The 27835-nt window shown below is 44.3% G+C and overlaps 4 protein-coding genes across 4 annotated transcripts; all 4 read right to left on the bottom strand.

The window, feature by feature from the left end:
- Positions 1-1425: 1425 nt before the first annotated feature.
- Positions 1426-6050, bottom strand: LOC308164700 (glucose-6-phosphatase 2-like; the record flags this gene model as incomplete). The annotated part of the gene is made up of 5 exons (XM_080550764.1): positions 1426-1943; positions 2036-2157; positions 2249-2356; positions 5481-5594; positions 5833-6050. The coding sequence occupies 5 exons, from the start codon at positions 6048-6050 to the stop codon at positions 1426-1428; spliced, it is 1080 nt and encodes a 359-aa protein (XP_080406890.1).
- Positions 6051-7637: 1587 nt separating this feature from the next.
- LOC308164677 (RNA-binding motif, single-stranded-interacting protein 1-like) lies at positions 7638-9681 on the bottom strand (the record flags this gene model as incomplete). The annotated part of the gene is made up of 3 exons (XM_080550750.1): positions 7638-8476; positions 9027-9221; positions 9654-9681. The coding sequence occupies 3 exons, from the start codon at positions 9679-9681 to the stop codon at positions 7638-7640; spliced, it is 1062 nt and encodes a 353-aa protein (XP_080406876.1).
- A 7-nt stretch (positions 9682-9688) lies between these two features.
- On the bottom strand, positions 9689-16579 carry LOC308164678 (RNA-binding motif, single-stranded-interacting protein 1-like; the record flags this gene model as incomplete). The annotated part of the gene is made up of 2 exons (XM_080550751.1): positions 9689-10774; positions 16556-16579. The coding sequence occupies 2 exons, from the start codon at positions 16577-16579 to the stop codon at positions 9689-9691; spliced, it is 1110 nt and encodes a 369-aa protein (XP_080406877.1).
- Positions 16580-18238: 1659 nt separating this feature from the next.
- Positions 18239-18994, bottom strand: LOC308164679 (heat shock 70 kDa protein 12A-like; the record flags this gene model as incomplete). The annotated part of the gene is made up of 1 exon (XM_080550752.1): positions 18239-18994. The coding sequence occupies one exon, from the start codon at positions 18992-18994 to the stop codon at positions 18239-18241; it is 756 nt and encodes a 251-aa protein (XP_080406878.1).
- Positions 18995-27835: the final 8841 nt, after the last annotated feature.

Here is a 27835-nt window from a genome sequence, read left to right on the forward strand (position 1 = left end):
ATTGTCCTGGCCTGTACTAATATCTGTTTCCCTGTCTGCAGAGAGGCCTCCTGCTGGACAGGGTTACTAATCAGTAGAATACAGGTCAGCTGGTGGACAGCTGATTGTGCCCCACCTGGTTCCAGGATCCAGGGCATAAGAGACCCATGCAGGCCTCAGTATGGAGGCCTCCTTCTAGGCACCATTATTTTCTTATTTGTTTGTTCCTTGTTTCACACCATGCAACACTCACCTCACCACTTTCCACTACACTCACATTACACCACTGATTTACTGACTACCACACCTCATCTTATTATTGTTATTAGCCTCATTTAGTTTATAATAAAACATTTATTTTCATTACTTTAAGATCGTGTGTGTCTCCCGTCTTTTGTCATGGTCATGAGCCTGGCCGTGACAGTATCAACACAGTATCTGTAGGTCAACATCCGAATTGCCTTGTATAAACTGAGTGATTCATAGATAATGACTTGAATGTGACATTAAACAACAAAGTGTTCACTAAGAGGAACAACTCAATCAATCAACTATGCATATTCATATGAACAATGTCACTCTTTGGTACATTCACTGGCTACATGCCAACATGATATGGGCATGAGGTGAGGACTAATTTACATGGATTCTATAAAGATCCTGGAAAGGATATTGTGCTGTGAATGCAATGTACTGTATTTCATAAGTAATGTTAAAGATACTTTCCTGCCATTACAAATGCATCCCTTTTTAAAAGTAGAGTATGCCAAAATGATCCAACAGCGTATACAGTGAAGAGTTTCTAGTCCAAGATAGACATTTACCAGATATTTCTATTAATAGAAACTCACTTTTTAAATTTGACCCCAGTAAGGTTTGTGAAATTAGGATTATCCAGGACACTGCAAAGGAGTGCAATCTTTAATATAGGTGGGAGTGAAGAAAGTAACAGTGTTTTCGGTTGGCAGAAGAATATTATACTATAAGCCCGGCAATTACATATTTACCTATTCATTCACAAATGGTCTACAAGATACATCATTATTTAAGAAAACACTCACCCAGAACCAACTACTGATAGAGCAATTCAAGACTTCTCAAGGGATATTTGATAATAGTGTTTTTATTAGAAGCCCTTTCTCAAGGAAGAACATTCATTAGAGGTTTATTTACACAGAAGTACAGTACTAGAACACATTTTATTTACAATTGACTTTCATACATATTCATGGAACAATATCCTTCTCTTGTTTCACATTGTACATGTAATGTAACAAATGTGCAATGAACTACATACACATTGACTAACATGAAATATAGATGAGCTTATCAACAATCAACTACAGCACCACATAAAGAAATGGATATACAGTACAGTACAGGTCAGCCAATCTACAGTACTAATGTGTATTCTATGCTGTACGTCACAGCAACCAGTACAAACATCTAATCCAATTTCCTCTCCTCATCCTCGTTCCCTATCAACAAGTGAACACAGTAGGGGACGATGGCAACCACACTGAGAGGCACTGCTGCACTCTTACAGAAGGAGAGCGTATAGAACAAGAGCTCTGTGTGGGTGGGGACTTTAATAAAATCATAGAGCTGCAGAGAGGTCAGAGTGGCTGTCACACACATTAGTTTGAAACTGGTCTTGTAGCTGTTCTTCCCCTTGCAGCCCTGTATGAACATCTGAGAGTTGATGGCCAGGCCCAGTCCAAACAAGGCTCCTAGGTTCCTCACCAGACCTGCGAAGGGCGTAGTGTCGAGGTGGATCCAGTCAGGATTGGCACACCATTTTTTGGCTTTCGGTATCGACCACAATAAGTCAATGTCTATCATTTTTAGGAGCAAGTAAAAGCTGACGGCGAAGGAGAACATAAAGAGGCTAGTTTGAAGGTAGACTTTTAAACTTGCTGTGTGGATTGAGGGAATATGCTCAAATGCCTCAGCAACCAGCATACCTGAGAATAGAATTTAAAAAAAGATACAAGTGTAACACTGGTAGTATAGTAGCAATGTCTACTATTATTTGCAAACTCATTTTTGGTCTTACCTGCTAAAACACCAAGGATGACCTGGTGAGGGAAGTGTGTGGCGATAAACACCCTGGAGATGCAAACACTAACTTGGATGACCCAGAAGGTCATCCACAAAAAGGGCCATACAAGACGGAACCTAAAAGGATGGGGGAATTGAGGCAATTATGACATTATAAAGATGCACAACTTTTTTTTACAAGGCAATATAACAGATTGCTAATAGTTACCTCTGGCAGCCCTGTATTGAGGTGTCACTGGGGGATCTGGTTAAGTTGAGGGCTGAGGTGATCATCACATACCACACACATGAGGAACCCATGGCATGACCAGATGGACTACCTGTACAAACAAACACAGCTTCGCTGTCATACAAGCATTAGACATCATAACATCTTCATAAACATATTGCTCAGTTGACAGGATTCTTAATAGGACTGGTTGTTAAAATCCCTAAATATTCAGCACAACAATTGAGTGGAGTTGGAGATGTCCTCTTGGGTGGAGTGGAATTTGGCAATGATCACGTGGTGCCACCAGTACGACACATCTTCAGTTGTGGTCCCCGACCTCATTGGGTGTTTCGGCCAGTTATCACAAGACACCCTCTGCCGAGGTTGGCCCACCACAGGCTGATCAGGCCTGGGTATGTGTCGCACAGTGGCACCACGTGGTCATTTGGGAGCCCATGTTGGGTCCCTACGTTTCAGCCACAGCCAGTGACTGCTCCGTTCTGCTGCAGTGGACAGTTCTCTGATTGCCTTCCGTTGGGCCTGTCCTCTGATCCCTACTGCCCTCAGGAGCCTTGTGGTGGAGCTGGCTCAGATTTATTGTCAAAGTGAGAATATACAGAATTACAATGAAAGCAAACATTGAAATATTAAACAGAAAATATAATCAAACATGCAATGAAAACAAACCTTGAAATTGCAGAAATAACAGGTAAAAACACATCAGAAGTATATACAATGTCTGCCACTCAGTCATTTGCACCTGCATTTATTTTGCACTAACTCTCCTCAAAACAGTTCCTATAGTGCAACATGCCACTCTTCAAAACAGCTCCTTTTTAATGTGAGGCACAGAGGGACCTGGCCCTTCCTGCAGTATACAGGTGTCTTGACCCTGTCTTTGCCAGCGTCCTTGCACCTCTTGCAGTACCTCCTCATCTCAGTACCATCCGAAGAATATACAGAATTACAATATGCATCCCAAAATGTTTATCCATAGACTCAAGAATCAAGCTTCATTTAACTGTAATTTTAGAAAGACAGACATCACACAATACTATTTCAACCAAAAAACATATATTGGATAGGCAATATGAAATAATATGAATAATGAAAGCAAACTTTGAAATATGAAACAGAAAATATAATCAAAAATACAATAAAACCAAACCTTGAAATTGCAGAAATAACAGGTAAAAACAAATCAGAAGTATATACAATGTCTGCCACTCAGTAATTTGCACCTGCAATTGCACTTCCTTCACCACAAGAATGTTTCCTGGATAGGATTTCACTATGAGGACAATAGTGAAATAAGATTCATTTTTATCTAATCATGAAAATAGGTTGAACCATCCCGTTAAAAGCCATGATATCTGTGACCACTAAACAGTCCGATACTCCAACCCTACTCCTACACTTAACTCCTAACACTGAGGACCATGTGTTGGTTATTACAATATTTCTAATGAGGTCAAATACAGAATCCATTAGAGGACACAACCTTCCTGTTCTGTGAACAAAGACCACAAGTTACTATAAATACATGGATGAATCTGTCTTCGTTTTTACTATAATAATAATAATAATAATAATAATAATAATAATAATAATAATAATAATAATAATAATATATGCAAACACTTTCATCCAAAGCAACTTACATTGCAGTGAGTGCATTCAACAACACCTCCATATATAGACCTTAAATAAGCTACTTCAACACCTTCATATAGACCTTAAATAAGCTACTTCAACACCTCCATATAGACCTTAAATAAGCTACTTCAACACCTCCATATATACCTTAAATAACCTACTTCAACACCTCCATATAGACCTTAAATAAGCTACTTCAACACCTCCATATAGACCTTAAATAACCTACTTCAACACCTCCATGCGTATGTCCAGAAAATAAGCTGATCTAATAGAAAACTGAGAAGTGATAGGATGTATATCTTAATGTGATATGATGTACAACATCTCAGTCTTCCAGCTGAAACGTTAGGAGGATTTATTGCAAACTTAACAACATACCAGTATTCAGTCACACTTGGCTTCTAAACACCAAGGCCACATCTGGGTGGAAGGGGCGGTGACATGACGCAGGAGGGGACAAGGACATCTCAACTCCTACGACCTCGATTCCTCCTTCACTCTCCAGGAGGGAGAGGAGGGGAGAAGATGAGAGGAAGGGAGGAGAGGAAGGGGGAGAGGAAGAGAGGAGAGGAAGGGGGGAGAGGAAGGGAGGAGAGGAGGAGATGAGAAGAAGGGAGGAGAGGAAGGGGGGAGAGGGTGGGAGGAGGAAGGAGGGAGAGGAAGGGAGGGTAGGAGGAGAGGACGGGAGAAATTGAGAGAAAATAATCTAGAAAAGGCTAATGTTATGACACAACCTTCTCCCTGATCCGATCAACAAGCACATGTACATACAGTAGATGATGGTGCAGCCAGAAGACCCCCCCCCCCCTTCTTCTTTAGGGCTCCTGCCTCCTTTATACACCTCCCACACTGGGAGCAGTCGTGTTAACTAGTGTGTGTGTGTTCTCTGGTGTTTCTTTAGGGATCCTGCATGACTGAAACTCTTCCCACACTGGGAGCAGAAGAATGGCTTCTCTCCTGTGTGTATTCTCTGGTGTGTCTTTAGGTTTCCTGCCCCACTGAAACTCTGCCCACACTGGGAGCAGTGATATGGCTTCTCTCCTGTATGTATTCTCTGGTGTGTCTTTAGGTTTCCTGCCCCACTGAAACTCAGCCCACACTGGGAGCAGCAGAATGGCTTCTCTCCTGTGTGTATTCTCTGATGACTCTTTAGAACGTCTGCGTGTCTGAAACTCTTCCCACACTGGGAGCAGTAGAATGGCTTCTCTCCTGTGTGTATTCTCTGGTGTGTCTTTAGGTGTCCTGCCTCACTGAAACTCTGCCCACACTGGGAGCAGCAGAATGGCTTCTCTCCTGTGTGTATTCTCTGGTGACTCTTTAGGTTTCCTGCCTGACTGACACAACAAATACATAAAGCAGTTTTGCTTTTTGCCAACTATTATACAGACGTGTTGAAGAAATTCAGATATAATCGTTATATCATGTTCATTTCTGTCTCAGGTTAAAACTATTGATATATTATTGATATATTGATATATCACTAGCTAGCTGCAGTACATTAGATTGACAGCAGTGTCTGTGCAATAACAGTATGGAAATTATTGTCATTATGCTACAAACACACTGCCACTGACCTGGTCCTGTCTCACAGGTGATGTGAAACTGTTCCAGGTGAGGGAGTGAGTGATTCTGGTAATAGTGAGTTTCCTGCACCCACCAGTAAGGCCGGTGACCAAACAGAATCCTGAAAACAAGATGGAGTCAGTTGAACATTAAAAACAAAAACAAATGAGTGGCATTCAAATGACATTCAAATAAATGATTGATGCTGGGCATTGGATCAAAGGATTCATGCAATTGTCATACAGATCACTTTAACAGCTACCGTATTCCAAATTGTACGCATAAACATAATTCACATTCTCTCTATCTATCTATCTCTCCCTCTCTCTAACCTCTAATCCAACTAATTACAGGTTTACCATTTGAAAATTAGGTTGAACCAGTCTCCGATAACTGCAACCCATATCATCTTAGTGCCGACAAAATGGCTGAGCTGGAACCAGAGAGGGAAATAGACAGAAAAAATGTTATGAGGGTCTCCCACAGATGACATGAAGTTGAGGAAGTCATGGTAGTCCCTGTAGTTGTGCTGGAGATGCTGGATCACCAACACCTCACTGCTGTGAATGAAGTCCATCTGGGGTTGGCCTCACATACAGTCTCTGGCACAACTGGAACAGCTGCTCCCTCGGCCAAAGCTATAACCACCACTCCATGGCTCCCCCTTTTAACCCCAAAGTGATCCGTATTTATATAAAATCCTGGTATCATAAATCATTCACCAGCTATGGCAACCATGGGCAGATTGGCATGGTTGGAGTCACCCACAAGATGAAAATAAAACGTTGGGCATCATGAAAACTCAGCATTTTAAGGCATGTTACCCAAGGTTGTTTACAGGATAGGTGTGTGGACATTAGATTTTCCACAGGCCATTGCTTTTATTAGTTAATTATTAGTCATTCTATCTACTCCTGGGGGCAGTGTGCTCATGCAGATATACTGTTACAGCACTAAACAGGTTTAATATTTCAGATTGCAATGTTATGATTTTGCATTTCCTATTTCAAGTCCTGTCATCAAATGTTTATGGTTGTTTTTCTAAACTGGAAAAATTGCACTTTCAACATGGCAAAATGGAGAGTTCACTGGGACACTTAATGATTATGTTGAGGAACAGTTAGTAGGGTTAAATGAGCCAAACCATAATTGACAAGGCCCCATTATCTAGACAACATCCAAGTGCTATATCAAGGCTGGCACTAACTGTTAAAGGTTGACTGCAGTCCTCCAACTTCACTGCCACCATCTCTGGACCCTGCTGTGAACCCAGGGACTCTGTGGACTTGGCTTCAGACATGGTAGCTGGGCTGTGAGATGGATATTTCTGCGTTTTCACCAATGTGGAGATACCGGCGTTGCTCAAAACGGCCCTGTGGGAAGTCTTCTGTCCTTATAATATAATATTATGGTCATAGAGACGTTACCTTGCTGTCTGTCCTTATATGGTCATAGAGACGTTACCTTACAAGCTGGCGACCTCGACGGACTCACTATTCCACTCGTCTTCAGGGCATGGACTGCCTTCAGGGCTGCTGCTGGACTGTCAAAGTCCACAAACCCATAGCCTTTACATTTATTTGTTGTCTTATCAAGGATGGCCTTAGCCGATACGATCTTGCCATACGGCTGGCAGAGTTTGACTAGATCCAGGTCGGTGGTTGCCGGGGGCAACCCGCGGATGTACAGGTTGGTTGCTTAAGACCAAAATAAAACCAGTAACATCTCACCAAATGAACACTCATTGCAAGCAACATATTTTTTTTCATATATCTGACTAATAAACTACCTGTAAAAATCATTGAAATCTTTTATAGAAAAAAACAAACTTTCAATCGCATGCATTTTCAATATCACATCACGCGGTAGGCCTACGTGTCCCATTGCATCAACTTGAGAATCCTTGGTAGAAAATACACGTCTTTCGTCTACCTATTTTTCTGTATCTTTCTTTTTTGGGAATAATTCGTTTAGTCCATTTACACCTTTTTCCATCCTCCGCCGTAGTAGTTTCTGTTGACTCCGTCTTCCACAGATGTTTGGTTGAAGCTGCAAAAGAGGGTCCCGGGTCTGGTCCATCAACAGCGGCTGAGACTGCCCTCAATGTGACATCATCTGTCATCGCCCACAGCATCCATTAGGGCTCACTGAGGTCATCTGCTCATTACTTGCTTTGTTGACTATATGGAGAGGAATTGTTGGACGAATCCACCTGCTGCTGCGTGCCGTTTTCAGCAGCAGCCTGCATGTGGGAATACTGGGGGATGTAGGCTCCTTGCATGGCTGTGTTAGCAGGAATGTACGCGCCGCTGTTCCCCAGTGAGAGATGGCCCATCTGCTGTGTCATCATGGCGGTAGGCTGCATTGACATGGTGTGGTCCACAGAGGGCGACATCACAGCTGCCGGGTGTTGCATAATGTAAGGCTGATGGGCCATCCAAGAATGATTCTGCACCTGGTAGGTGGAGACAGGAGACATATAAGGAGACATGGCCGTCTGAGCCATCATCCTGTTAGTCAGGGTGTACGGAGACGCGTAATACCCATTCTGCATAGCGGCTGAGGATGGATCATAGGCCAGAGTCATCCCACCCAGTCGCAGCTCCGCCTCCCTGGGCCATGTCCGTCCGTTGGGGACAAACGGACTGTGACTGTGCCTCTTCCTCTGACCATCAGCAAACTTACAGAGCAGGGGCTCAGGGGGCGCCAAAGTTCCTGGCACCATCTTGATAAACTTCCCATTGAAGTGGGAGATCACTGCGTTGCACTTCTCTGTGGACTCCATCCTGGCGAAGCCCACCCCTCTGCTGTTCCCACTGTAGTCCCTGAGGACGCGGGTGGAGATGACCTGGCCGAAGGGCCTCAGCAGGCTCTCCAGCTCCTGCTCGTCCACTGACAGGGGCAGGTTGGAGATGTAGAGGTTGGTAGGGTCCTGCTCCTGCTGCTTAGCCATCTGAGCTTGTATTCCACTCGTCTTCAGGGCATGGACTGCCTTCAGGGCTGCTGCTGGACTGTCAAAGTCCACAAACCCATAGCCTTTACATTTATTTGTTGTCTTATCAAGGATGGCCTTAGCCGATACGATCTTGCCATACGGCTGGCAGAGTTTGACTAGATCCAGGTCGGTGGTTGCCGGGGGCAATCTTTCTCCTCCACTTCCTCTTCTATTTCTTCTTTCACCATCATAGCTTTTTCCTCCTCTTCCTCTCTTCCAGCCACCATCATTTCTTCTTCTTCCTCTTTCACTAACACATTATGTTCCAGTGGTTGACTGCAGTCCTCCAACTTCACTGCCACCATCTCTGGACCCTGCTGTGAACCCAGGGACTCTGTGGACTTGGCTTCAGACATGGTAGCTGGGCTGTGAGATGGATATTTCTGCGTTTTCACCAATGTGGAGATACCGGCGCTGCTCAAAACGGCCCTGTCGGAAGTCTTCTGTCCTTATAATATAATATTATGGTCATAGAGACGTTACCTTGCTGTCTGTCCTTATATGGTCATAGAGACGTTACCTTACAAGCTGGCGACCTCGACGGACTCACTATTCCACTCGTCTTCAGGGCATGGACTGCCTTCAGGGCTGCTGCTGGACTGTCAAAGTCCACAAACCCATAGCCTTTACATTTATTTGTTGTCTTATCAAGGATGGCCTTAGCCGATACGATCTTGCCATACGGCTGGCAGAGTTTGACTAGATCCAGGTCGGTGGTTGCCGGGGGCAACCCGCGGATGTACAGGTTGGTTGCTTAAGACCAAAATAAAACCAGTAACATCTCACCAAATTAACACTCATTGCAAGCAACATATTTTTTTTCATATATCTGACTAATAAACTACCTGTAAAAATCATTGAAATCTTTTATAGAAAAAAACAAACTTTCAATCGCATGCATTTTCAATATCACATCACGCGGTAGGCCTACGTGTCCCATTGCATCAACTTGAGAATCCTTGGTAGAAAATACACGTCTTTCGTCTACCTATTTTTCTGTATCTTTCTTTTTTGGGAATAATTCGTTTAGTCCATTTACACCTTTTTCCATCCTCCGCCGTAGTAGTTTCTGTTGACTCCGTCTTCCACAGATGTTTGGTTGAAGCTGCAAAAGAGGGTCCCGGGTCTGGTCCATCAACAGCGGCTGAGACTGCCCTCAATGTGACATCATCTGTCATCGCCCACAGCATCCATTAGGGCTCACTGAGGTCATCTGCTCATTACTTGCTTTGTTGACTATATGGAGAGGAATTGTTGGACGAATCCACCTGCTGCTGCGTGCCGTTTTCAGCAGCAGCCTGCATGTGGGAATACTGGGGGATGTAGGCTCCTTGCATGGCTGTGTTAGCAGGAATGTACGCGCCGCTGTTCCCCAGTGAGAGATGGCCCATCTGCTGTGTCATCATGGCGGTAGGCTGCATTGAGATGGTGTGGTCCACAGAGGGCGACATCACAGCTGCCGGGTGTTGCATAATGTAAGGCTGATGGGCCATCCAAGAATGATTCTGCACCTGGTAGGTGGAGACAGGAGACATATAAGGAGACATGGCCGTCTGAGCCATCATCCTGTTAGTCAGGGTGTACGGAGACGCGTAATACCCATTCTGCATAGCGGCTGAGGATGGATCATAGGCCAGAGTCATCCCACCCAGTCGCAGCTCCGCCTCCCTGGGCCATGTCCGTCCGTTGGGGACAAACGGACTGTGACTGTGCCTCTTCCTCTGACCATCAGCAAACTTACAGAGCAGGGGCTCAGGGGGCGCCAAAGTTCCTGGCACCATCTTGATAAACTTCCCATTGAAGTGGGCGATCACTGCGTTGCACTTCTCTGTGGACTCCATCCTGGCGAAGCCCACCCCTCTGCTGTTCCCACTGTAGTCCCTGAGGACGCGGGTGGAGATGACCTGGCCGAAGGGCCTCAGCAGGCTCTCCAGCTCCTGCTCGTCCACTGACAGGGGCAGGTTGGAGATGTAGAGGTTGGTAGGGTCCTGCTCCTGCTGCTTAGCCATCTGAGCTTGTATTCCACTCGTCTTCAGGGCATGGACTGCCTTCAGGGCTGCTGCTGGACTGTCAAAGTCCACAAACCCATAGCCTTTACATTTATTTGTTGTCTTATCAAGGATGGCCTTAGCCGATACGATCTTGCCATACGGCTGGCAGAGTTTGACTAGATCCAGGTCGGTGGTTGCCGGGGGCAACCCGCGGATGTACAGGTTGGTTTTGCTGAGCTGGTCCCAGCCCGTGGTGCTGCTGTTGCTGCTGCTGCTCACCGTGCTGGGGTTGAAATCTGTTTGCTTGCTGTGACTCTAATCAATGCATTCTCTCAGCTTCAGAGATGGAGCTTTTTCCCTGGATAAGCTGTGTACAGGTTTTTCGCCTCTGCTTGCCTGCCATGCGCCGAGCTCTCTGGGCCTCTCCTCAGGGGCCTCCGGTCGGCCTGCGTGCTCGATCTGCTCCGCCGCTGGGGCGCCTGGTCCGGCTAGCCTCGTGAAGGGCTACAGGAGTCTGAGCCTGGTGGGCTGGGCCGGATGCGCCGGTGGTGGGGCGGGTCGGGTGAGTCGGGTGTGTGGGGTCCCTCGGGGGAGGGAGGTGGGGGAGCCACGGCTTTGCACTGGTGGGCAAACTGGATAGTAGTCGCTCTACAACTAGAGGGCTGCAGGGGAATTTTTTTCCCGGATGCACAGCGAACAGGTTTTTTACCCCTGCCTCCTACCGACACTGGAACCTGGACACTGAACACTGAACACTGAACATTACACTACACTGGACAATACACTGAACACTGAGCACTTTAGTTAGTTTAATGTTGGTTGTTGTTGAATGAAATGTCTTAAATGTCTGATTGTTTGATTAATTGATTGTATACACGGTGTTGCGTTTTTATAAAAACCAATAAAAAACACCTTCAGAGATGGCAGAGTCCAGATTATCACCTGAACTCGAGCCTTCTCTTGGGAATACACCATCACACATCTCCCAGCTGGGTAAGGACTTGGGAATCCTTTGTTGATTCTCTGCTTTGGATTGTTCTTGGTCTAATCTGTAATACTTACCTAATGGGAGATGAGTTTGATGATTGATTAAAATGACTGGTTAGAATTAACCTATATTACTTCACTTATTCTCATATTTTGTCCATGCAGATACGGATTCTGATGACCCATATGTTGGTGCTCAGCCTTGCTCAAAGAAGAAAGATGGAAAGAAGCAACAAGAAGACACTAGTGACAACTGTCCTGGAAAATCCCTGCACAAGAACGACCAGTGGTTGTCACCTTGCAGTGATGTGTCGAGACCAAAATCATTAGATCCAATTCCTTTCCCTGCTTTATCAGCTGAAGACGAAGGCATAAAACAAGACAAAAAGCCAAGGTTGACCAAAATCAAAAGAGCTGGAGTCAAGAAACAAATTTCTTCAGAGAGTCCTGATGGTAGCAAGAGTGTGTTTACCTTTGACATGGCTGTTCCAGGAAACTCAAGACGATCAAGCAGAAGTAACAAAGCAAAAGGATTACCATCAGTCAACAAAAAACATACAGTGCAGTCCCCCATAGAAAGTAAATCAACCACAAATAAAGATGCTTGTAGTATTTCTGCATCTCTGGCCTCTTTCACACCGGCAGTTCCGAACGCCGGTTCGCGTTCGCGTGCCGAAACCTCCGAACGTTGGCGCTGTCTGACGAAAGAGCCCGCGTTCATACCAGTGTATCGTTCGCCAGACAGCGCCAACGTTCAGAGGTTTCGGCACGCGAACGCGAACCGGCGTTCGGAACTGCCGGTGTGTAAGCCCTATCTGTCCGCACGGTCCTTTGCTCTCTCAAGTGGCTCAGTGAATGCTTCTTCCTGTCCCAATGAAGATGATGGAGCGTTTGAGGACTACTTTTCTCCAGTTAACAACCCACAAAGGCCTCTTTTGCTCAACTTGCCCTCAAAGACTAAGGTTCAGATCCTCTTTGAACCCAGCCCTGGGAAGAGAAAGAGGGGCAAGAGTGAAACCACAGGGCCTATGTTGGCCCCTGCCAAGAGAAAAAAAGTGTGAAGGAGACCTCCTGGGAGTCCAACAGAAACAAGGAATTGCCTTGTTGTGATCCTGCCAAACAGAGAGCATTGTCAACACAGATCCCACACCTCTCAAAATGCAGTTGAACAGAAGCCAGTAAAGCTTTAGATCAGCAGGAAAGTCCAAATGTCCTACCTCATCACAATGAAAATGATGTGAATTACTATCATTATAAACACATCACCCTGCAGTATCTTCAGTTGAATTAATGAATGGATTTAATCTAAACTATGTTTTTAGGGCATTTCTGAGATTGACAGGACGGACGGATGAGAGAGAGCATGCCCTATGAATGGATTTAATCTTAAGGCCAATGCACACGGCGTGCGATTTTGTCGCACGACAACATTCAATTCTCAATTCACACCACCGAAGTGTGCGACAAAATCGCACGCCGTGTGCATTGGCCTTTATATGTATTATTAGAAACAAAGCATCAGGCCAGTTAATCCCACCATTGTGAATGATGTCATGTTACAGGCACTTTTAATCACACATCTATAGTCTGCAATGGGTTTTAGATTAATTTTGCGATTAAAGATTGTTCTGCTTGTTTTACTTTCAAGACATAATAAAGTTCTGTAGAACGGGCCAAATTGATGTAATTGTTTTTTTTGTTTGTTATACATCACATGCATTTGTTGTAATATTCTATTCAAGTGTCCTAAGATGTGATTTTATATTTCTTACACAGTGGCACATAGGTTTGGAATGACTACCTTGTACGGTACCAGTACGGTATCTCAGTGATGCAAAGACTGGAAAATATTTATCTTTAGAATTTGAATATTTGGCCTACTTATTGGCAATTCAGTGAAACACAACTTTATTAACATCAGGATAGATGGAATGTTATAAAGTGAAGCACATCTGTAGGTGATAGAAAGAAGAAATTAAACATGTCACACTTAAGTTAACGGTTGGAGTATGCCAGCAATGTTCCAGAGAAACTGGTCTTTCTGGATGGATGAGGATGGTTTTTTTTCTACAGCATTCTGTACTTAGTGCTGACCCTCCACAGAGAGCTCTCATTTCAGTTTATGTTCAGTGTCCTGTCATCGTCCTGCTTATTGTTTTGTAAATACCTGTACAAAGTTGCCAGCTATATTTCTACCTATTTATAAAGTTCCACACACATTTTGTACTTGCCCCGGGCAATCGGGCAACTGTTAATGTCGAATCCTGCCGGGTAATACAGAAGTAGTCTTTAGGCCTATGAAAAGACATTAGACACTGGTGATAAAGGTGGAATCATTGTCAACTAGTTGTGTGTTTGGCACAAAAAAAAAACTACATGGTTGTGTGAAGTCAAAAGTCAAAGCTTGTCTTTATAAGTTTGATTATATTCCAAACACAACACTGTTTTATGCAGCCAAAAGACTACCCCGTGCTGACCCCCGAAAATGACACACGCATGAAGAAAAAACTGGACAAGATGATGAAAGAGCTTCATCCAGTGCCGTCGCCACCTTTTTGTAAGACACCTCTGTTCATCTGAAGAATACTATAGTTGGCGTCTAAAAGAGCTTTGTGCTTGAAGGTGGTTTCATTTGAACATGTTCTGTATTACAGATGTGTCCACTTTCATCATTGATGAAGAGAATGGAATAGTCTACAGCCCTGGCACAGACACCATGGCACAGCGCTGAAAGAGATGAGTGAAAAGGGAGAACCTCTCTCCCACAGGTATATCTTATATACGTATATCACCAATTGCTTGACCCGAGGGTTACAATTGAACCTGATATTTACAGTTATGATAATGTATAACAAGCACAAGGACAGTTATGACACACTCATTCTGCTGCCACCAATATGAGCAAGATCTTTTACAATTTAGCAGACACTTTTATACAACAGAACTAGCAACACATCTAGTCTGCAATGGGTTTTAGATGAATTTTGCGAATAAAGATTGTTCTGCTTGTTTTACTTTCAAGACATAATAAAGTTGTGTAGAACGGGCCAAATTGATGTAATAGTTTGTTTTGTTATACACCACATGATGCATTTGTTGTAATATTCTATTCAAGTGACCCAAGATTTTTTTTTCTACAGCATTCTGTACAGATACCTTAGTGCTGACCCTCCACAGAGAGCTCTCATTTCACTTTATGTTCAGTGTCCTGTCATCGTCCTGCTTATTGTTTTGTAAATACCTGTACAAAGTTGCCAGCTATATTTCTACCTATTTATAAAGTTCCACACCTTGGGCATGCACCTCAACATTGTTGTCCTCTTCCCCTCTGACACCACCGTAACAGTGTCTCCCTGACTAACACGTTTTCTAGTTTATGCAATATACTGGCCATCAGGGCACACACAATAAAGTATTTTCACACTGCACTTCAAGACGTTTTCGCTAAAGGAAGTCGTGTCAATGCCACTATCTAAGTACCAGTTAGTGATCTGTGAGATACTATCATCACTGCTCAAAATAGGAATGTAATTTACTGATAAGACACATAGTTGTGTGGAGGATTGGCATTAAGGTATCTGTACAGAATGCTGTAGAGAAAAAGCATCCTCATCTTTGCAGTGGAAAATTCTGATTTGAACGTATTCCAAGTCTTTGATATATCTCAACATTGTAGATGTCTCTGATGAGGAAGATGAATTACATTTACATTACATTTTTGGCATTTAGCAGACGCCTTATTCCAAAGCGACTTACAATCGATACATTTGGCTAAGCAAGTGAACCATCAATTCATCAGTCGTAGCAGAAAGAGTAATCTAGTTCAGGCCAGGGGCCATTGGCAGTCATTGGGATAGAAGAAGTAATACTTTTTTATTTAAAAAAAGAAAGAAATGGACACAGGAGATACAGTACAAGGGGGGAAGTAGAAATCTTAGGAGACATAGTCTCTGCCAGTCGCTGGTATAGAGGGAGAACAGTAGGGGCCCTAGGACAGAGCCCTGGGGGACCCCAGTGGTGAGGGTTCATGAAGAAGACAACGATTCTCTCCAAGTCACCTGGTAGGAGCGACCCACCAGGTGGGAAGCAAACCAGGAGAGTGCAGTGCCAGAGATGCCCAGTTCTGAGAGGATGGAGAGAAGGATCTGGTGGTTGACTGTGTCGAAGGCAGCGGACAGGTCCAGGAGAATGAGAACAGAGGAGAGGGAGGAAGCTTGAGCAGAGTGGAGGGCCTCTGTGACAGCAAGGAGAGCAGTCTCAGTGCAATGCCCAGCCTTGAAGCTGGATTGGTTGGTGTCCAGATGTTCCATCTTCCGGAGATAATCAGTTGCTTGGATGCAGCACGTTGAAGGGTTTTGGAAGGGAAGGAGAGAAGGGATACTGGTCTGTAGTTGTGGACAGAGGACAGGTCAAGGGTGTGTTTCTTGAGGACAGGCTTGACTCTGGCTATTTTGAAGGCAGCCGGGACAGATCCTGTGTATAAGGATTGATTGATTGATTGATTGAGAACTTTATTAGAAGATTTGCAGAAGTAGGTACATGAAAGTACATATTACATACAAGGTCAACTAACAGGATAAAAACCCAAGAAAGCCACTGGCTTATTTCAATTGGGGTCCTTGATACTCAATTCATCGTTACATGTAAGACAGACAAAAAACTAGTACTATCTACAAGATAATACAGACAAATAACTAGTACTATCTACAAGATAAACATACATCCAACATGGGAAGAACAATACAACAAAACATAAGGTATGTACAGCGGGTAGGACAGGTGGGGACATACACCACAGGTGGGGGCGGGGGACAAAACACAGAGTATGTACAGTGTCAGTAGTCTCCATTCAGGTCATCGACAAGTTGAGGAGGAGTTGATTACGGTGGTATGGTAAGGAAGGATGTCGGAGGAAATGGAGAAGAGGGGAGGGGATGGGATCGAGAGGGCAGGTGGTTGCCCGCTTGGATGTGATCAGTGTGAGAATCTCATCAGGGAAAGGGGGGGGGGAAATGATAAGCCAGGGACCGAGTGTCGAGCAGAGAGTCTGGAAGGGGTGTTAGCAGCGTTGGTAGGAGGAGGGGGAAAGTTGCTGCTAATGTCACCAACCTTGTTTTCGAAGTAGGTGTCCATGTCCGACCCATGGAGCCCCTCCACTCTCAGCTCATTATGGACTAATGTAGGGCACCTGTGTGTCTCAGCTCATTATGGACTAATGTAATGTAGGGCACCTGTGTGTTTGCTCTCCTGTGTTACTGATGCCCTCACTCCTCTGCACTCCCTGCTCAGTCTGCTCTGTGTATCTTGTCATGTGACGTGTTCCATGTCAAGATAGTCTGTTCCTAACGCAAGTATTGAGACCTTGATCTTACAGTTTCTTTGTTTTCGTGTTAGTCCATATTTTGTATTTCTGCCCTTGTCCTTTTCTCAGTAAAGATATTTTTTATTTTGCATTCGCTGCCTACCGCCTGCTTCTTCCTCTGCACCGCACCTGTGTCCACACCTTACAGCAAACCCTTACCATTGTCAGAGATGATTGGGTGCAAACCTCACTTTAGAGTCATATTGTACTGCCAAATTCAGGACAAAGCATTTCTCTGAAGTTTGATTGATATAAAAAAAAATGTTCTTTGGGAACTATACACTGGATGCTTAAAACACATGCTAAAAACACTAATCCAACTTCTATCCCAACTATATCCTTTGAGATGTTTTAGGTTACTGTACTGTGAATGCTATGGGGATGGTTGCTTTTTGTTTTTGGTCTATTGATGTAAGTGAATACCATGTGGGTTAGCATAAGAGATGGATTCCCTGGGTGTTGTCAGGTGACTGAAACAGAAAGACTATGAGCATGGTATGTGTCAGTTTATTGTATATTTTCATCACAGGCAACTTCATACTCCAACTACAGTCAAATACAAAACATTTTTATGATTAGAATCTTATTACCCTGAATGATTTACAATGCATGTTGTTTAATTAATATCAACATCACAGCACAATTGAAAAATATATGACACAAGAATTTACATGAAAAGGGAAAAGGGAAGTTTCACTGTGTCACAGTGGGTTATTTGCTGTGGAAAGAACACATTGGTATGTTTATGTACAACATTTACTGTATTAAGAGTACTTTGCTTTACTTTACTTTTATTTATTTGTATAGCACTTATCAAGACAGCAGTCACAAAGTGCTTCACAGTACATTTGGTAGTATACAGCATAACACAGCAAGTAAACAGGCAACAAATAAAATATATTTGTATAATTCATAAAATGTAAACAAGCACTTCACAAAAGCAATGAAACAAATGATAAAATGATAAAATCAATACAGATATCAAGAAGTAAAACGAGAAAACAACTTATATAAAATAATTGGGTTTTTAAATGTTTTTTAAAAAAGTGGTACAGACCCAGCTAAACTGACAGTGAGGGGGAGGCGATTCCATAATGTTGGAGCGACAACAGTAAAAGCTCGGCCACCCTTTGTTTTGAGCCTAGACCGTGGGACAATTAAAAGCCGTTGGTCAGACGATCTAAGTGATCTAGGTGCAATGTATTGTGTTAAAAGATCGGAAATATAGGAGTAAGTAAATTAAATCAATTAACAAATCTAAATGTATAACATATAGTGCAATAACATTATACTGTATGAAACAATAAGATAATAAGCAAAAATCTAATGATGTTGTCTCACTGAATGTACCTACATTAAGGTGTTTCAGTAGATTAAGTCTCGTGGAAAGGAAAGATTGTCAATTTAGAAACATAATGTGAATTTTGACATTATGATTTTCTCATGAAGTCAAGTTTGATATTCTCAGTTTTATTTGAAGTTATGTCAGTGGCTGTGGCTTTCATTTCTGTGGAGCCAAACTTGATTTCTAACCTGACTTTGCGGGCCTTGCCCCCAAGGATGTCAGGCATCGGAACAGTGAAGGAGCCAATCTGTTCTATTCCCCACTCATCTACATACTTGATAGATTTAGGATTGCGTCTATCTGTGCTGTAAAAGGTGAAGGTCATTCCTGTCTGATCTGTTTTTATGGGAGAGAAGCTGTGCTCCCTGACTTCATCACAACCCACTGACTGATCCATATAAACCAGTTTCTCAAATATGTCATTACACCACTCTCCGTCTTCATTTGTGAACTTCTTTGCAGGTTTGTGCGCAGATTCATCAAAGATGGCAGAAACAGCAATCCCATAAGTCAGGCCACTTACTCGTGCTGACATCACCTTAGGGTTTACCCCAAAAAGGACAGCTCCCTTGACAATGACCTCCTGGGGATCAAGAGGGCAGAGCACTTTGCACTGATTTCCAAACTTCTTCTTAATGTGACTCTGCAGGATCTTACTTGAGGCATAACCTCCCACTAAGACAATTAATTCAATCTTGAAATCTTTTTTCAGGATTTCCTTAAGACTATTAGTTATTCCTCTAAGGCTCTCCTCAAAGAAGGAACACAGTTTCTTACTTGTGATTTTGATTGACCCTTCATCCCAGGATGCTCCATTGACCTTCTTGAAGAAGCTTTCCATGTCTTGCCTTTTCTGAGCTAATGTTGCCAAGTTAAAAGGGCAGGGTACCTCTATGTCATCATCTGTACGCTTAAGTACAGAGAATTCATACATTATCTTTTGCATCTCGCTGCAGAGTACCAACTAAGAAAATGCTCTTTAATGATTACTAATGACAGGGTGTTCATGTCAAGGTTCATTTGGGTCATGTAGGCTGTTTATAGGCAAGGTAAACCTATAAACAGCCTACCGGTACATGATCCACCAGATAACAGTACCCAAAGACCCATTTACTTCATATCTTATGCACAAAACTGAATGACTCAACCTGACCACAAATCCTTCAGTGGCAAAAATCCAGTCCAAGCCATGCAAACGATTTATGTATTGGTCAAGACAATGGTAATCCTGCATGAACTGTCACTACTTCAGTGCATCCTAATCAACAGCTGAACTCCTTCTACGCCCGGTTCGACGAGGGGCGAACGGAGGTAACCACAACACAAACACCACTCTCTCCAGCTCTCAGCAGCCTCACCCTTACAGAGCATGAAGTGAGACGCGTGCTGAAGGCGGTGGACCCCAGGAAAGCCTCTGGGCCGGATGGCGTCCTGGGACGGGTGCTGAGGGACTGCGCCGACCAGCTGGCCGAGGTTTTCACCAACATCTTCAACCAGTCCCTGTCCCAGGCCACCATCCCACCCTGCCTGAAAACCTCAACTATCATCCCAGTCCCGAAGAAAAGCACGGTGAGCTGCCTAAACGACTACCGCCCGGTGGCACTCACACCAATCATCATGAAGTGCTTCGAGAAACTAGTCCGGGCCCACATACTCACACGCCTCCCGCCCAACCTGGATCCATACCAGTTCGCCTACAGAGCCCACAGGTCCACAGAGGACGCCATCGCGACGACTCTCCACGCCACTCTATCCCACCTGGAGAGGGGAAACAGCTACGCGAGACTGCTCTTTGTGGACTTCAGCTCTGCCTTCAACACCATCCTTACAGACAGGCTAGTGACCAAACTACTAGACCTGGGACTATCACACTCTATATGTGCATGGATCAAGGACTTCCTGTCCGACCGCCCCCAGAGGGTGCGGGTGGGCTCCCACACCTCCACAGCCCTCAGACTCAGCACTGGGTCCCCCCAGGGCTGCGTGCTAAGCCCCATCCTCTACAACCTCTACACCTACGACTTCACCCCCGTCCACCCCAGCAACTCCATCGTAAAGTTTGCAGACGACACCACCGTGGTGGGCTGCATCTCGGGGGGGGACGAGGCGGCGTACAGGGATGAGGTAGAGCAGCTGAGCAAGCTGTGCAAGGTTAACAACCTGCTGCTGAACAAGTCAAAGACCCAGGAAATCATCGTGGACTTCAGGAGGAAAAAATCTGAGGTCCAGCCCTTGCTCATCGACGGAGAGAGCGTGGAGAGAGTCTCAACCCTCCGATTCCTGGGGGTGCACATACAGGATGACCTGTCCTGGAAGAACAACACAGCAGCCACCATCAAGAAGGCACAACAGCGGCTCTACTTCCTGAGAGTCCTCAGGAAGGAACACAACAAGCAGGAGATACTGGTGGCCTTCTACCGCGGCGCAGTGGAGAGCATCCTCACCTACGGCATCTGCAACTGGTTCTCCAGCTGCACAACCGCGGAGAGAATCTCCATTGTCAAACCGATCAAGGGCATATCGACTAGTAGTGCAAGAATGACAACGGTAAGATCATACGAACTAGTAGTTCATACTAGTCAGGGTTTCCGTTAACCGGTAATTACCGGTCTTTGTCCGGTAAAATTAGTTGAAGTCCGACAAATTCAAAACTCGTCGGACATAATGTCCGGTGAAAATAATTCTCTCTAAGCACAATTTTAATACAATTCGTAGCGAATTGTATTCAAATTGGCTTCGGGCCACCATTTTCAGCTGAGCACCAAACACACACACACCCACACACACACAACACCGCCTGAGAGAGAAGGACCCGCCCCCCCCAGCCAGCCTATAGGCTAACCAAAGGGGGCGGGTCCCTCCCTCCCGGGCAGCGCCGCGCGTGCATGAGTGTGCGCGTGCCCGGCGCTCAGCTGAAAATGGTGGCCCGAAGCGGAGCGCCTTAACTTTATCGCACAATAACAAGGATAACAAACGAAATGGACAACATTTACACTAAGATGGAGACAAACTTCAGCGATATGATCTAACAGCCGGTCTTCAGGACGACATACAGACCCGTATGAGCTTACAGGGCTATCCCCTATCTATCTGAGAAAAGGCATAGGCCGGCTGTAACATCGAACGGAAAGTAGCCTATACGCATTGCAAGTTAATTTAAAGCCTATTTATTTTCAAAGAGTTTTATTCTATTTTATTTTATCTGATAAAAGGCATATGAACGGAAATTAGGCTAGCCGTGTCACGCCAGAAGCCTACATGCTTGCACTGTTCAATAAAATGTTATACATCTAGACATTGTGGTATTTCTTTATATACGTATCCTATCAATTGTTTCTCAATAAACAGTTATGTTCTCCTCATTGTCATACTCCCGAGTCCGTCCGATTAAGTATGATTTGACAGGCAGCTAAACGAAATGCCTTCCCAACCAGCGAGACCTGGGGGGTATTCCATCAACGTCGCTAAAGGAAAATCCCGGCCTTTTTTGGATAACTCTCGCGAGACTTGTCAGAATATGCCTGGATGTTTTTAGGAACTCTCGCGAGACTTGTCAGACTAAACCTGGATTTTCCTTTAGCGATGTTGATGGAATACCCCCCAGGTTATAGACCTATAATACCTTTTTGACAAGATCAGAGAATTCTGTACTGATGAGGCGAAAGACACTACATGCCCCTTATGGGAAGATAAGAGCTTGAATAGCACTTGAAAAAGAGGAGAATCACCCTCTTCCTCAGGGACCATGCTATTGTTGACTTTAAAAATAACCCGGATCAAGCAAGAGCGGTGTGGGGGGTGGAGAGATGGAAGGACGTCATCCTCTAAACCGCCCCCCATGCCGCGCCGCATCGCCCAACCCCCCCCCCACCCCGGGCCTACCTCACTACACCACCAGTTCCTGCACTATCACCTTCACCACCGTTCCAGCACAAGCCCTGGTCAGCAGTATCACCATCACAAGGACCAGGAGAGGAGCAGCGCACAACACCAACAGGGAAGTTTACTGCACCTTCCACCACCTACACATGTACACAGCACTGACCCACTTCCTACCCTCACCAGAATATCACCACACACAACCCACAGCCGAACCAGCCGTCTCTGCCAGCACCACCAGCACCAGGATGACCAACACCACTGGGTCACAGGGAAGTACAGATCACCCGCCTGACACCAAAATGCACACTACACAAACCATGCACACCTCCCTTCTCTCACTCCTGTATCTTTTCAGGCACATGTCATATCCAGCTCTGACACCTACCCAGGCTTCCAGACCCAGGAGCAGAGACCGGCGGGAACCACCACGTCACCCCAGCACCAACCCCAGGTTCCAACTCAGCGACCCCAAACCCCCTGTTCCGGGCCACCCCCCCCCAACTCCAGGCCCCCAGCTACAGGCCCAGTCCCCTACCCGCCAACCCCCAACCCCCAGCCCGGAACAAGCTGAGAAGAGCCAGGGAGCTTTTTCCCTGGATAAGCTGTGTACAGGTTTTTCGCCTCTGCTTGCCTGCCATGCGCCGAGCTCTCTGGGCCTCTCCTCAGGGGCCTCCGGTCGGCCTGCGTGCTCGATCTGCTCCGCCGCTGGGGCGCCTGGTCCGGCTAGCCTCGTGAAGGGCTACAGGAGTCTGAGCCTGGTGGGCTGGGCCGGATGCGCCGGTGGTGGGGCGGGTCGGGTGAGTCGGGTGTGTGGGGTCCCTCGGGGGAGGGAGGTGGGGGAGCCACGGCTTTGCACTGGTGGGCAAACTGGATAGTAGTCGCTCTACAACTAGAGGGCTGCAGGGGAATTTTTTTCCCGGATGCACAGCGAACAGGTTTTTTACCCCTGCCTCCTACCGACACTGGAACCTGGACACTGAACACTGAACACTGAACATTACACTACACTGGACAATACACTGAACACTGAGCACTTTAGTTAGTTTAATGTTGGTTGTTGTTGAATGTAATGTCTTAAATGTCTGATTGTTTGATTAATTGATTGTATACACGGTGTTGCGTTTTTATAAAAACCAATAAAAAACACTTTATGCTTGGGAAATGTGTTTCTAAAGTGTCTGGTCTCGCTATTGTCGTGTATTTTCATGCTCTGTAACCATAGCAATGGCCCTCTAATACACACAATGGCCTTTTGACCAGCATGTGCAGAGGCTGTAATATCATCATGGGTAGATATAATTGCATTAGGGCCTGAGCCAGCAAGACGCCCATAGCATAAATTGCATTAGAATTGTATTAGACCATAGGGTGAATTGCATTAAACCAATGCAGAGTACATTATCTGCCTTCAGGTATGGCAGATAATACACAGCAAAGGATCCTTAGGATGGAATAACATCCTATTTACAGGATGACCTCACTGGCAAACTTTGTATCTGACCAAATTAAAATGACGTGGACTCTGTTTTGATTGGCTCAGCGACAGTGACAGGGGGGGGTATAAAATCCTGTACACAGATTGGCTCTTTCTCTTTTTCTTCATATCCATCTCTTTTTCTTCATATCCATCTCTTTTTCTTCATATCCATATCTTTTTCTTCATATCCATATCTTTGACTTCATATCCTGTGACCGATTCGGACCACCAGCTCCATTGAGGGGCCATGCTGTGTAACCTGTTTTTTTTGAATAAACATTCTTAAATTTGCTCAAGAACTCTTCTTCATTTTTAGCAGTAACAGATACCAAAATATACGAAATATATGGCGAGCCTAGTCCACGAGTAAATATATATAGCTTATAAGTGATTATAGTGACCGTCAATTTTTGCATCTCTTCACTTCTCTCAGCGCCTGGAGGTAAGTACCATTTCCCCCCCTCTCTCTCTTTCTCTCTCTCTCTCTGTGCCTGTAACCCATTGACTTCTGCTCCCCCTCCTCCTCTCTCTGCTCCACCTCCCTGCTCTCTCTGTCTCTCTCTCTCTGCCAGACTTCAGACTTCAGACTTCCAGCTTTGATGTAATTTTGTAATAAATGGTCTTAAGCTATAAACAAAAGAATTTAGATTTGTGTTGAGTATCTGTTAGAAATATAAGATAATTACAATTGGATTGAATTTAAAGAGCCGGATTTAGAAATCTGTATTTGTACATAAATGTGTAATTGTACGATATTGTAGAAGTATCGTGTGTGTGTTGTGGAGCAAAGAATGAATTGCTTCAGTGCGCGTTTTGCGAATGCGCTGTCAGTAGAATACTGCGTGGAAGACGTTCTCACAGTGGGCTGATATCTTGTGATAAATCAGAAGAGAGCTGATAATTGTGTTATTGTATGTAAAAGGAATGAGAATTCCTGTTTGATAAGACAAAAGGACCATTGTGAGCAGAGCAGAGCAGAGCAGTGAGCGGAGCTAATTGCTTTAGCGCCGTCAAGACGAGCTGTACGCCCGCAGGCGCTCAGATTCCTCTTGAGGGAGAAAACGTGGAAAGCATGGGCATTGGAAAATATTAGAATGAGATTAAATTGGTAACTAATAGTTTAACTGCATTGAAAGATAATCTTGAAATTGTTGAGTCGTGAATGTGCTTTGTTTGTGAAAACAAAAGTTGTGAAAAAGACCGTGGTTTTTCAAGGAAAAACCGTGGGGTAGAGCCCCTCCCCTCCCTTTCTGCGTGTCTCATTTCAAACACACGCGCTTTTCGCCCTAAAACACACAACAGAGCTGAAAATCCTTTCTACTACAAGGGAAGCTGAATTTGATCGATTGCATTGCTCATCTCATGGGATAAGGTTGAATCCATTTCACATAGACTGTAGTGGTATAAGGATAGTGGGTTGATCGTTGGGGTATTTTAAAGTAGTTTGGGGATATTTGCTGAGTCTCATTCGCAAGTCTGGTGAAAAGCGGGCGCATGCGCGGAGAGGGGCGTAGACCAGCAGAGACTGGGTCTCTGAGCACGGATTCTTTTTTCCTCCATTTTGCTTTCTTGCCTTTCACCTTTCCCCGCAATAAAGAATGTTGGTGAAGGAATCTAGGAGGTTGATGCATAGATTGATGTTGTGAATGACTGTTCAGTATTACATTACTTTAGTTGATTTAATTAATTGCTTATTGGTTGAATTAATTATTCAGATCATTCATTTTCTGTTTTCACAAAACAATTGATTGATTCCACAAGTTTTAAATCAATGTGTATGATTATATAATGAATAATTCTAACTAATCGTTCATTCCTTTCGCTTGAAAGTTGAGTTGTTTATGGATTGTAGAAAATAATAGGTTGTGACTTGAAGATCACGGCAGGGTGGTCTGAAGCAATCGATAAGACATTTTCGGTTGCTTGCAGAATCAGATTCCATCTGAACCTATCAGATCTATGGAAGGAACTTGCCGCCATCTAGTGGACGGAACACGATAAGACAAGTCGGTTGCTTGTTGTTGGAACATAAGATGTTAGAACGTAATGTTTATTATCTAGTGGACAGATTGTAATAGTCCAATGATAACGTTTTCTTTCACAGGTTTACATCAATGAAGTGTCAATGACTAAGTCTAATTAATTATGCATTCCTTTCAAATAACAAGTCGATTTCTTTACAGATTGTAATTAATAATTAATCATTTTATTCCTTCCAAATAATAAATCGATTTCTTTACAGGTTGTAATTAATATTCGTGTTTTACATCTTTTTATTTCAAGTTAAGTTCTTTTTCACAGTTTTTGATTAAAGAATAGCAGAACAGTTTCTATCTGAGGATTGATCAATCAAGGGTTTGTGGATCAGAAAGACTTAGAGCGTGACCTGCCTTTGTAATTTGATAATTGTGTTGAACAGCCTTTGTAGTTTAATAATTAAAGTTGACCTGAACTATAATTAGTATTGATTGAGCAATTAAGTGACACACATTCATACACAATAAGGGAAAAACATTTAGATTAAAACACACACACATAGATTACATTTAAGTCAATAATACACAATACCACTGAAACAATCCGTTGTTCTGAATTGTAATGTTCTGTGTAGACAGTTGACACAGTTAAAAGTTGGACTAGCATCTGTTTAGCAGATACGGCAACAGAAGGTGGGTTGTAAGAAAAGTACACCTTATAGCATACTTTCAGCATATTGAGCAGTATAAATATTTCAGACATGGGAGCCAAACCCAGTAAAATTGTGAGGGCTGTTAATACAGATAAGGGAATATTAGCAAATTCATCCCCTGTGGCTATAGTGGAAAAAATGAATCCTCTTGTTAAGGAGATTAGCAAAATGTCAACGAAATGGAATATTCGTTGGGCAGACATTGAACAACCATGGCCAGAAGAGGGCACCTTTGACTTACAATTAATTGCAACATTGGAGATACTTATCAATGCACATAAGGCGCATCAAAAAGGAAAGATTAGATCAGAGAAACGCAGGTTAGAGTTAGCTATTTTAGACCTCTTCAAGGTAGAGGGGCAGAAAGTAGCATTAGCTTGGAATGAGAAAACAGCTCACATGGATCCAGAAAAAAGAGATGAATTGGCCAAAGCAATGGAAGAGAAAGTGAACATTCCATTCTCACACACAGCTCCAATCTCCAGTCCTCCTCCCTATGCCAAGATACTGGAGGACAATTCTCAGCGGATCTACCCTCAGGTCCCCGTCCTAAGTACGAACGGAGCCTTCACTATCAAAGATGAGGGTGATAATGTACTAGAGAGGGGAAGAGCGAAAGTGACCATGGATTTCGAACCAGAGAACAAGACAGATGACAGTGAAGATGGCAGTGGAGGTGATGGCGAATGTTCAGGTGCTGACAGCAATGCACAGGGAGGTTACAGTGCTCAGATCAGAAAACTAATAGCCAGGGCCGAAAAACAGGGAAGGACAAGACGCTATAAAAAGGGAAAAGAAGAAAGTGGTTCTGAAGATGAGCAGGAGTCTCTGAAGATAGAGAAGAAGAAAGAGAGCTTAAAGCAAAAGAAGAAGATGTTGGAGGAAGAGGAGGAAGAAAGGGTGAAAAAGGATAAGGAGGAGTTAAGAAAGAGGGCAAGAAAACTCCAAGAGAGAAGCCTAAGAGAGGAGGAAAGTCACAGACGACAGATAGAGGAACTGTTAGAACAGGTAGCTCAAGTGACATCACATCATACATCCCAGCCGAACCTCCCAAGGTCTACAGCGACACCAAGGCGGGACGAAAAAACGAAGCCACTAGTAAGCAATTATGGCCTAAGACCAAGAGGGAAGGCATCGGAGGAAGAGGAAATTCAGGGGACCTTCCCGGTGCTGATTCGAGATAACAAGATAGAATATCGTCCTTGGGGTCATACAGATCTGTCTGAAGTGATCGAAAAACTCCCAGTCCTAGAAGATGGGGGTCACCCATGGACTACCGAGATGGACGTGAGACTGACAGGGACGCAGGCCGCAATGGGAGACCTGAAAAGACTCTTAGCCTTTATTACAGGATTGGACACCATGCAGGAAATATTGACGAAGGCAGGACTTCATAAATATATCGGTACATCAGTTTATGACCCAGAGCTCTTCGCAGCAAACAGAGGCAGGCTGTGGAAGGCAATCAGAGAGACATACCCTACTCACATTCACCCAGACAATATCATTGTGATGCCACTGGGAGAAGATGAGAATCCCAGGGGTTTTGTAGCCCGTGTGCACTCTCAATGGAGAAGTGTGACAGGGAAGGATGCCGAAGATAACCCGTTAGAAAAAGCCATAATCAGGGAAAA

Source organism: Nansenia antarctica, assembly GCF_963989245.1.
Source record: "Nansenia antarctica genome assembly, contig: SUPER_8_unloc_1, whole genome shotgun sequence".
Taxonomy (NCBI): Eukaryota; Metazoa; Chordata; class Actinopteri; order Argentiniformes; family Microstomatidae; genus Nansenia; species Nansenia antarctica.